Raw genomic sequence first — 12,402 nt, forward strand, 5'->3', positions numbered from 1 at the left:
GTGACACTAGTGTGGAGACAAACACATATTATTCACTTATTTCCTCTGATCGAATGACTTCTTTTAAAAAGCAAACTTTTGTGCATATATTTACAAGTCAGATAATTGTCCTCGTCCCCAATCCAAAACAAATTAAAAATACGCCAAACACTTGAAAAGAACGAAATATTTGGTTAATAATTATCCCAGGAAGTACAATATGTTCAAAGTTCTGTCATTCTGTATGTCAGCCATTGAACATATTTGACTGTAAATGATAACATATATACGAAAATAAAAATCCAATCGCAGCATATATTAAATAGTTAATTATTAAATTTATTTTTTTATTTATAAGTAAATTTGTTTTTGTTCGGTGTGAGTACAGTAAATGCTGAAAATCATCACAGTCAATAAACAATACAGAGACCCAATATAAAGATTGAGATTTAGCTACAGATATACATTAGTATAAGATAAAATATTCCATTTGATATGTATGCAGAATAATGGTTAAACTCCGGATTTTCAAGCAGAGTATGATAAAAAGTTTTTGCAAATGTCATCGGTTGAAAGTTTGAAATGTAACAAAGCACAAACATTTTACAGTGTACAAATTACAATTTGTAATATAGAAATATTGGACGGACAATGTCAAAGAAAAAAACTGAGGACTGCACTGAAAGGAAAACTTTAGTGGACGTTATCCAGTAATCGATGGTGTCTCAAATTGAACAATAGCAGGTTTAGAAACTACTAGTTGACTGATAATTCTGACTAGTGAAATGATGAATTGTTTGACCTTGAAGCTAGAAATAGGTTAAATAGTTAATACGTCGACGTTGACTTTGAGATAAACTCGCCGTGGTTCTATATCATCTTGGACTATACAACTAGACCAATAACGTATACGATAATGGACGAATATTTCAGTTCGTCGCCGAGATTTCGTATTGTCATTTACGTTTCACTCAAAGACGACATGAAGGATTTCTTCTTCATGTACACAAAGAAACAAACAAATAAACCGTATAACACTGACCGAAATTTGACAGTGATATATGGCACATTCTTGTATTCCGTAAATGTTCTGAAAAATGAGATTTTAAAAATCAAGTGATGAGAATGTAAAATTGTTTTTCAAGGGTTAGTAAGCAAGCCAACCTGTATAACTAAGCTGGCAATTAATGGTTGTGTAACATGTAAATATTCTAAGCACATTGTGGCCGAGAGTTTATACAAGGGGTTTTGTGGGGGTATTGATGAGCTTACTAATACATCCATATGCATTTAACCACTGATTTATGAATGGTTTCATATGGAGACGAAAAAATAAAAGGTTACGAATTGACACTAAAATTCTCAAGAAGACTTATTGGGGCTTTAAATTCTGTTAATAACAGTGTTTTGGCTTCCTTGCAGACTCCTGTCCTTGAGTGTATGGTAAGCAACCTCTAAGGCGAAAGAAGGTTTGGACAATCTCAAAAGAAACACAAACAGGTCAATACTTTAAGCTAACATGGAAATGCTAGAAGTCGCGTTGAATTGACATGTCGACAAAATAAATGACCACGACAAGTCTGGGTAAACACAACTCATCAATGAGCTTTTGTCGAATACGAACCGTTATTCTTGGTGTTACCAAAATAGCAATAGAAAATTTGACTTTGAGCTTACTGTGGAGTGCTGTTTCAAGGGATGGACAATTCGTGTAAATATTTGAACTGATAAAGTACAAATTCAATAGTTCTCTGTTCAATCTAAACAGTTGTCAATTAATTTGAGACCTAATGACCGAATATGGTTAAAATTTGAGAATTCATTTAGTCAACCTGGTTTCAGTGAAATAAAATCACTGTAATATCGCACGTCGCTCTGGTTTGCTCTATTATCTAAATACAGAATGCCATCCTCTCCATAAGTAGATTCTATATATATATATCTGGCGTGTTACAGTACATCTTAGTACGAGTGTTGAAGTCAACACGGCTAAACCAACACCACAATGTCACAATATAATCAATTTTCTTTCAACTTAAGTCCAATGCTCAGCTTTGAGTGAGTGAATGCTGACAGTTCCGCTGTTGTAGCCCCCTTAATAGTGATTACTCAGAAATGACCCATTTATCTAACCAAGCTCGACATTTTTCAACTGATTCCGTTTGTAATTTCTTCTCCACGGGATTTAGTTGTGGGTGATAGTTGTAGTTAAGTGGTTGGTGATATCTGATATCGTATCCTGGTCCCGTTACTTGGAAAGAACGTTCTTTATAAAGTCTTGGTTGCACGGGTGGTGGTGGGGAAGGCGTCGGAGATGGTGTACTCGACTCCTCTTCACCCACCTGTCGGATTTTTCGAAGTATATGCGACGGTACTGGTGGCGTTTTCCTGTACGGTCGATTCTCTGTATATTCTCCCGGATGACTGAGATTAAATCCCCGCCGCCGAGTTTGTCTGTTTCCCCTGTTATACAACCTGTTGCTGACACTTGAATACCCGACTTTAGCTTGATTAGTTTTTTGGTCTCTTTTATATGATCTTGGCAATCTGGGTTTGGGAGACACTAAAGGTGTTGCCGTTAATGTAGTGAATTTATTTCTTTGCACGTCAAAGTTAATGGCGTATTCCTCTTCTTCTATTATAGCATTATCAAGTAAGCTGGTTCGACAACCACTGCTTGCCCTGGTTGAATCTGGTGGTGTCGGGATTCTGTCGTCGCTCGTACTGCCGTTGATCTCTCGTTCACTGTCCGTAAAAACAGTCGAGCGTGACTCCGTCGTCATGCTGTTCGTTGCACTGCCCGTGCTACTGACGATGGACATTTTGTGCCGTTTTATTACATTGTCTGACATAGATCTATCCAGATCATCATGTATTTGTTCAACTGTTGTTTGAGCATCAGACTCGGATAAATTGATATGCCCATCCAAGTTGTCTAGGTCGGATGCCTGTGTAGTCAACAGGTCGCCAGACTCCGACATGGTTGAGATATGTGCTGTTTTTGTTAATTTTTCTCGTTCCATCTCCTCACGAATTTCTTTCATGACTTCCTTGGCCTCCTCGGAAAGTCGGGACAGCAGTGACGGCTTCTCCCGTCGCCCTGTCCGTTTCCGTTGTCGCATTTTAGTCGATTCTCGACTTTCGAGATTTCGACCACCATTTAAAATAGAATAAGTCCTAAGTTCGTTGGCTTGAATATCAGCAGGGCATGATTGTGTCGACAAAAGTGCCCTCCTGGGCGGTGACCTGATGTCACGGACCGGTGATGGAAAAAATCCGGGAACAATTCTACTTGACCCGTCCAGTAAACTCCCATCGTCACAAGTGTGTCCAGTCCGCCTGGTCCCTTTGTCCACCCTGGGTGACCTGTAAAATAATTTATTTTGTCCTTCACGTGAGCTGTACGTAATATCAGGCATTCCAGCACTACCCTTGATACGAACCACGGCCGTTTTGCCATAAATTTTTCTCCTCAACTGTTGAGGGGTTAGTACTTCTGACGCTTGAACGCAAGCTGCCATTTTGAAACTAAGTCAGTGTTTTTCCCGCTTATTCACTCCACGACGCAACACCTATGTATACAGATGTGCTCTTCGTTATCGCCACAACAAACACTCGCGACTACATGTATAAATATATCGGATTTAGCAGTGATATACACATAGCACTTAACGAGATCGGCTACACATATGTTAACGGCAAACATGCCAATTCCGATTGGCATTCTAACTGTTGTCCTACGCGATGTATTCGTAGAAGTGCAATTCAATTCCAGCGTGGGTAAAATTATCCGATAATTGAAATGCGTGTCTGCTTTCCTGCTAACAGGTGTGCCATGGGCCAATAACCGGCTTTGCTCAGACTTTGAAACGGAGACGCACATATACTCCGTTGACGGCTAACCGCGATCGAGGAATACATATTACCTACAACGTACATATCGGCGAGACCTATTCGGGATTCGCGTTCAGCTGAAAATGTCTACTCCATTTCACGGGCAATAAATCTTCACCGACGACAACTTTTCACCTGAGTCACTACCGACGCGTTGTCATGTTCAACAAGTCCGACAGATTACCGTTATATATTTCGACTCGACTGACGTTGTGTGCAGTGGTACAGTAAACTGTTAAGTCAACAAGGGTCTGTGTAGAACTGGAGGTGCCGGTCACGCAAAAAATCCAATAATGCCATTCACTTTCATTTGTGTACAAATAGATTTTTTCTCTATTCTCCGCCTTACCTAGATGATTGTAAATAGAGCCGAGCTTATCTGAATAACAATGCTATTATTACATCGCGTATATTGTCTACATGATAGCTCCCTCGAGATATCCCATTCGATAACAGCGTAAAATCGACATGTTCTTGTGCATGCGCATCAGTAGTATTTCATTAAATGATTGAGTGTATCCTGTGACACGCGGGATAGAATAAAGCTACCTTCAATAGGAAAATAATGAACGTCGACAAATGCCACTGAAGGTCAAGGGTCGCACCACCGATTTAACCTGTCTTGGCAACAGAAAATAAAACACCTTTACGCAGTCCTAACAAAGCGAAATATACGTCCTATATTGAATGGATTTTAAGTAAATAGAGTCTCGCCTGTGTTACGATCCCCGCTGAGACCAATAGTTTGCTAGGATAGCGTTTTCCTCCTCGAGATAATGTAAGTGGGAGTGGTAGAATTCATCAGAACCCCTTTAAAGTAATGTTGATTTTTTTTTCTGCAGTTAACCGAGGCGCTACTTTCCAGTTGACATTCCGCAATGTCGAGCAACTATAGCGAATTTACCCTTCTTATTGCTTTAATCCAAGCCTGTAATAACGTTTGAATTGGCATCCATAAACCTTTTATTGTAAAGGTACCGTCGAGTTCATCGGGTATTAACGAGACCTGTAATGGTTTGACAGTCTGTCTTTCAGCTTTTCACCTTCCAATTATTACACTTATTGTCAAGGATTCAGAACATGATTTGTGACATGAAGTAAAAATTTATGTCCGTGGAGGTTGGAGTCGCATGTTATGACGTCAATGTTACTCCAGGTGCGGTATTATCGGAGGGGATGGAATTTGTTTTGGTTTTCAATACCGAACTCTAAAAAATGTGCGTAGTCGTTTTAAAACACGAAATGACACGTATCGGCTTTTCAGACCGAATTTAGTGGAATTTGGATTCACACTGGCGTTTCTAATTGACCACTGAAGAGACACAATCTTTAATGTTGACTCCATAATGAAATTAATTTGCACTTGACATGAAGTTTACCATGTTACTCTGCATCTGACATAGTTTAATTTATAGCATGGTGTAACATTGACTGTTCTTTCACTTCGTACGATGTTTCAAGAGCATGTATTTGTTAGTACACTCGAACAGTTTGATCTTTAATTTCCAGTTACGCCCACGTGCGAGATGTAAACAAACTGCTGTCGCTATAGCAACTGCGCGTGCAGCTAACTCTTGGTGGCGCTAAACAGGTGTACGCTCTGATAGTAACATTGAACGTCGGAGCGCTGTCCACTTCATTGATGTGCACGGTAAAATGTATTCATTATATTAGAGCTTATAAAACAATTATATATTCGAGCAACTTTGATCGGTAGCTTTGATTGTTTCCTTCGACATCGAAAATATCGGAGATTTCATCGTTGTGGCAAGTTTTAAGATCTATCACTAAATGCAAATGAAAGGATCGTTTGACGAAATGAATTGAATGATACCCCAGCTCAGACATATATAGAGTATCCTATATTCGCAGTTTTTAAAATTTTGGTTATAAAGAACTTGCATCGTTATCTTACGACATTGGTGGTTTTACATCGAATTCATTACGGAGACTTACACAACATAAATAAAAATAACAATGAAGCCGCGGCGGACTGGGTAACTACGTGAGTATATCCGTTCTCACCGTACCGGGGCAGGTGTATGTCTCGTAGCTTAGAAAGCGATGATCGTGCACGTACAAGAGTCTGACCACACGATAGTACAAACTACAAAATTAGCCGCAGACATCCGTACTAATCTGCCTGGAAACATACTACATTTTTTAGTTGTTGTTGTTGTTGTTGTTGTTGTTTTTGTTTTTGTTGTTGTTGTTGGCATTGTAGTCCTTTGTTTATCAACGTATATGTGTATTTCATGTGCTGACATGTATTTTGTTTGTTTTTTGTTTCATTTCACGGTGATGGTAAAATGTAAAATGGTAAACGGAGGAAGAAAGAGCTGCAGACAATCTCCGTTCCTATTATGTCTCAAACGATTTTTGTCGACTCGAAAATGCTGCCAAAATGCACTGTTTTGCAGAAAAGTTTCAGCCCATGAAAGACATAATAAATAGGTTCGTCTAGACTATGAAGCGGTATTGTGATTTTCAGCCAATTAATGAGGGATGATATCAATTAAAGTACATTTCCAAATGCTAGCAACGACCGTCGACACGGAGTCCGTGACGTGGCGGCAGGAAGATTGACGCTTGCTTTGTTTATTTATTTCATTTATCGCCTGGCACAAAACTATAATGTATTATCATTGTAACTTAGACTTTCTCACAAGTTTTGCATTTTCCGGATGGACATCGTTATTTTATTAATTATATTTTGCTTTAATAAGTGTCGTGTACATTCCATTTGTACTATTTCATACTTCGCAACAAATTGTGCACAATTTTTTTTTTAAATGAAAACTCTACAAAAACAGCTAAATACACGAAGTCAGTCCATTGTTTTATGGTAAATGTAAATCAGTTTATAAAAAATGGACTTGCGTTAATAATGCATGTACGGTAGTAAAGTTCAATGTTTTTTTTAAAAAGACTGACCGTCAACCCTTTATAATAAAGTACACCATGGGTTTGTGAGAACAAAGTACCAATGTGTCGAATGCGTTTTGCAATTAACTAGTCTAAGAGTATTTTCTAAATTGTTATTCGAACAAGGCGCCACAATTAATTAAATTTATTGTGGCATGAAATTCTTGGCACGCATCCAATTAAATTGCATTAATTTTGACGATGAGTGGAACTGATAACTTGTCGAAACATCTACTGCGCTAACAAAATAACCCAGTGAATTCCAACTGAATGCATATAATATATGTTACAAGTATTTCTCAAGGAGAACAACGCGAACGTACTCGGTGAGGAAGCTGTGAATATCAATGTGTAATATCATAAGTTATTCGTGCTGAAAGGTTATCGACCAATCAACGAACCAATTTTCATATTTCGTAATTCTGTTATTTTAAAATTGTGTTGTGAAGGAAATCCAGAGTTAGGAACGGCGTATTTTACTCACGTGATAGCTCAACAGGTGACGTCATGTTTCAAAGGCCCGGATGTACAGCCATGCTCAAACCAATATGGGGGGGGGGGGGGTGTACAAATGAATTGAGAGTCGTGGTTTCCCGAGTCCTTATTTCAGCATATTCGGGACCACAAAAAATTGTTAGTCAAAATAGTCCACGGCAATTGAAGAGGCGAAGGAAATCAAATCATTTAAATAAATGCAATTTTCATTTTATATGCGTACTACAATGATTGCCATGACAACTGCTTGCAATACAAACACACCGTTTTCTTTCTCGAATGTCGATTTTTTCAACAGAGGACCCTTACATTTGATTCTTTTTATTTCCAGAATAATTTATTTTCACAAATCATGGTGTATCGTGTGTATGTATAACGGATTCCGCAACTAATTGAATCGAAACCTTTGGACAAATATTTGCCTAACCCAGATAGAGTATTTTCGTGACGTAATATTCGTAAGATTCTTAATCGATTCTATAGCCTGCAGATTTAAAGTTAAGTTAGACAAATGTGAAATGTATTGACCGATTCGATTAATGCTCATGTATGTTTCATTGTCGACAAAATGGAAAATCTACATCATCAGGAGAATGTTTTTGACCGTGAATTTTAGTCTTTAGCGATATTCCATCCTAACATTATAGCGCTCTGTCGAGGACACTATTCAGTACTATTGACTTTACCGTATGACAAGTACCAAATTAACCGTAGATCTCACACCACACGTGAATAAAAATGGCAAATAATTGATTCAATAACTGACTAATTCGTTAGAAGTCGTTTTTATTCTGTAGTAGGAACTGTCGGAAGTGACGTCAGAATACATTCATTGAAAAACCTGTCAAGGTCGTTTCATTTGAAGTTGCAATTGTGAAGAAGTCGAGGCTATAAACGAGAAATTTCAAGATACGGCCTAATAGTCGACAAGAGTCGAGGTGTAAAATGGAAAAGTGGTTATTTCAGTAAACGGACATTGTCAGTATATTGTTTTCTTAGAAGCGACATATCGCGAGGATGGCGACTATAGGAAAGGTTGTCTATTGTTCAATTTCCCACAATATCACGCTCCCTTTCCTGTTCAAATCAATAGATTTACCCAGTATTCGTGATCAGCTTTTATCTGTTTACAATTTATCAAGTTTTACAGCTATGTTCCCCATGGAAATGTTAGATTTTAGTGTCGCGACATTAAAAACTACACGGAATTTATAAACTATATAGCGTGGTTCTGATGGCAATTACGAAGAGCGGATTTGGAATGAGGACGCCGGATATAAGCCGGGAAAACGCAAAAATGATATGATTTTAAAAAAGCAATTATGATTTTCCTTTCTAAAGAATTAATTAGAAAAATACGTGAAATGAAGTGATAGAGGTGAAGAGGGAAGGAGACACTGGGGTCAACCGACAGAGATAGATATAATATAGAGATAGAGGCGGGTAGAAACAAGATGGACATGCTAGTATTAAACAAATTTAGGAAATGGAGTGTGCAACTGAGAAAGAAACCTTATATATATGAGAGAGAGAGAGAGAGAGAGAGAGAGAGAGAGAGAGAGAGAGAGAGAGAGAGAGAGAGAGAGAGAGAGAGAGAGAGAGAGAGAGAGAGAGAGAGAGAGAGAGAGAGAGAGAGAGAGAGAGAGAGAGAGAGAGAGAGAGAGAGAGAGAGAGAGAGAGAGAGAGAGAGAGAGAGAGAGAGAGAGAGAGAGAGAGAGAGAGATCCATGACAGTGGTCACTGCATTTTCAAATAGGAAGGCGGTGCATTCAATATTAATACACTTTCCTTCAATCTCTAATGATATTCAAGATAATATTACAAGAAGTGGTTGTGTATAGCAGTCTTTACAATCATCTCTCACCGTCTAATAATGCTGAAACACAGTGTAAACACGACGTCCATTTAGAATGCACAACGATAATACAGGAATCAGACATAGAATTTATAATTTAGTTGCTGAAATTAATATTTTAGTTGAAGGTCAGTTCGTTCCAAACGTTTTCATTAATTAAGTTTTGTATGAAGTTTTGTCAACGCGCGAGAAAGAACAAAATGAAGATAAAAATTCATTAACCATGGGAGTATCGATCTAACGGTAGTGTCAATACAGTATATCATTAATGTTTCATTCCCGTGTCTCCCCTGACTGCTATGTGGTTTTAATAATAGATCCATCTCTAAATTTGACAGCCACATAGCAATGATTACGGTCTCTATCGATATCTAAATTTACCTTAGGTCTTTGAAGCTGAGTCTGGCGATATGAATACATTGATTCTGAAAACGCGTTCGATATTTTTTTCTTTCTGGCTCTGACATGTAGCAGCTTGTAGTTTCACAAACTCGAGTGAATTGATAATATTTTTTTGTAACACTGGCAACCGCTTAGCAATAATTATGTTGGGGTTTTACCTGGGATTATAATGAAAGATCCAAGGGTATCATAAGATTTATAAAATCTACGCAAGACTTTACAGTGAATTCTCTTATGCATTGTGTTTTAATGGAAGGAAAACAACATGAACTCGATTTAGTGTTCACCGTCATTTTCAAATTTGTCATCGTTTATTTGCGGAGGAACTGCTTCAATCTGGTATCGCCTACCCTGTATGATTGTTTAGGAGATTTGTGAAATCTTGTCTCGTCGAGTGAGCTTTTAAGCCAAGAAACGAGCACAGTAAATAAACAAACAGACATGCGAATCTAGAAGTCATGGCATCATATTCTTTCTCTGCATCGTTACAATCAACACTTGTTTTCATGCTTTAATGGATACAGTCCCATTTTCAATTATAATATGGACAATAACATCAAGGGTCTGTCTTTAACTTTGTTCAATTTAATAGTATAAAGTCAACCAGGTCTATTGTACAGTACTGTAGCCTCTCAATTACCGACTGACGTTTTGATTTTAAGAGCTGTTTTATGCTTGTAGTCTGTTGTAATAATGCCCGAGCATGTCGAAGGCCACCTCGGTGTTAAGTCTCCTTCCAAGATTGTATTTCCCATTGGCGCTCTGCCCGGTTTTCCACGTTTCCCCCCTATTTCTTGTATAACGTTCAGTATTGTTAATTTCTTGTGTGTTTATGAGATGTGCAATCTACAGGTGTGACCAGGCCGGGAAGTGACTAAAATTTTATAAGACCTCATCAATTCTATAGTGTAAACATGAATAGTTAATCAATGGGTTGGCTGTTCGAAAGAGGCTGAGCTCGTCTCAGCTACGGCTCAATCGCTGTGGTATGTACTAGTCGATATCGTTGTTGTGTTTCGAACACGATAGTGATGTACGTTTTTCACCGGCAACATTGCATGTAATTTCGTGTGAACAAGGAGAGACGTATCGGATGACTCGACCTGGATCCATTCCTAAAATATGGGCGTAGTGTGGTTTTACATTGTACGAAGTGTCAACGTCACGTTGCGAAGTCTGTATATCTGTGTGAACCTTCGGGAGTGTTTGATGCAGCGCTGACAAGACTGTTATAAAATGGCAATTTGCTGTCATCGCTTCTTTTTGTAAATAAAGCATGATATATAACAAATTGTAATAAAAACTAAACCACGTCTAATCCACAAGCTTGGTTCGTATCAAGGGTTATGCTTGCAATCACACAGCAAACTCTATTTTTAAACCTATAAATGCAACGCCAATAGTCATCTCTAATTTATTCATAGCCTACGAACACTTCACATGTGTATACGTGGTGAAACCACTGGTCAGGTTACTGAAGCCATGCTGAAACACGATGCAAAAATAAATTTCAGAATGTTGAACAAGTGAAGTCATGCATAAAACATAACATTGTTTAACAATGTCCCTGTGTTGTATTGGTGAGACGCAGCTGTAGTTGGTTGCCTAGATGCGATATACTGCCGTAGAAATCCATCATACATTGAGCTGTCTGACAACACTGCAACAAGCTAAATTTGAGTTTCCCCATGATATGCTATGTTTGTCAAGGGTTTAACAAGTCGCAGTTCAGAGTAATCACAAATCAATGTCAAATATAGGAAAGATTATTAATCATTACGCTGCTTGTGAAAATATATCATAATTCCAATGACGTGAAATTAAATTGAGGGTATGTCACGGTGTTGTCAGATATATATCATGTATCATGCATGATGAAGCAGTCATGGCACGTTCGAATTCTAAGTCCCCAGTTTGAAAATGTCAAGCCATTTGTGCATTACAACGGAGAAATGTGTATAAATTACCTGAGCAATTCTACAGAAACCTACACATCACTATCAATGGAAAATGTCGGAAGGCGTATACTTACATGTTCCTTTCAACCGGTACGGCCCACGGCGACACGGAACGCACATGTCTGTCGGTGATACTCGGCAAATCCATCATTGATACCAAATGCTAGAGTTGCTGATCGGAAGAAATGCACTGTTTATTAAGTCCACGAATCATTGAGAAAAACTACGCATAACGCTTGTTGACAAATACATGTAATGTAGATAGAAGGTCCGTATCGCTCGCTGTGAGATAATAAAACAGTCTGGTGTCGTCTTCATTATTGCCAAAGTCGTTATACACACAGGTGTAATGCTCACCTGTAGAAGACAGGGTCGTAAACTAACGTCTATCTCGAAACACCATAGTTGTCTACTCGTCCAGGATAAACGCTCCGCAATGAGTTATAACAGCGGTCGATTTTTCGCCTGGCTGGTCAGCTCGCCCGAGATGATGACTGACAATCCCCTCTTCTGTGTGGAAAACACAGAAGAGCCTTCTCACGCACTGATCGTGCTCAGGTCAGGTGGAACAATGAACACAACCTCAAGTAATTGTCATCAAATTATTACGCAGTCCATACGAAGGAAACAATCAAAAGATAAAGGCCTTTAACTCCACACTGCTCTGACACCGTGGACTATGCAAAGAACGGTACAATCAATGCTGTTCACTTGGATAATAATGTTTTCTTCTGTTTGTATGTAGAGAGGTTTTTAGACAACGGTTGGTTTGACTCGACGCCTACCTGTTGATGACACTGGGGTGACTGCATCCACTTGATAACGTCGCTCACCCAATCGGCACGTATACTTCCCTTGTAACTAAAATGCCAATATGATGGCCCTATCAGCACAA

General features: G+C 38.6%; 1 protein-coding gene across 1 annotated transcript; it reads right to left on the reverse strand.

Annotated features, from left to right (window-relative positions):
- Positions 1–358: 358 nt before the first annotated feature.
- Positions 359–12,204, reverse strand: LOC144433950 (uncharacterized). The gene is made up of 2 exons (XM_078122363.1): positions 11,582–12,204; positions 359–3,345 (listed from the first exon to the last, which is right to left on the reverse strand). The coding sequence occupies exons 1-2, from the start codon at positions 11,656–11,658 to the stop codon at positions 2,085–2,087; spliced, it is 1,338 nt and encodes a 445-aa protein (XP_077978489.1). The 5' UTR covers positions 11,659–12,204; the 3' UTR covers positions 359–2,084.
- Between the last annotated feature and the right edge of the window lie 198 nt (positions 12,205–12,402).

The sequence above is a fragment of the Glandiceps talaboti genome, chromosome 4 (assembly GCF_964340395.1).
Source record: "Glandiceps talaboti chromosome 4, keGlaTala1.1, whole genome shotgun sequence".
NCBI classification, from domain to species: domain Eukaryota; kingdom Metazoa; phylum Hemichordata; class Enteropneusta; family Spengelidae; genus Glandiceps; species Glandiceps talaboti.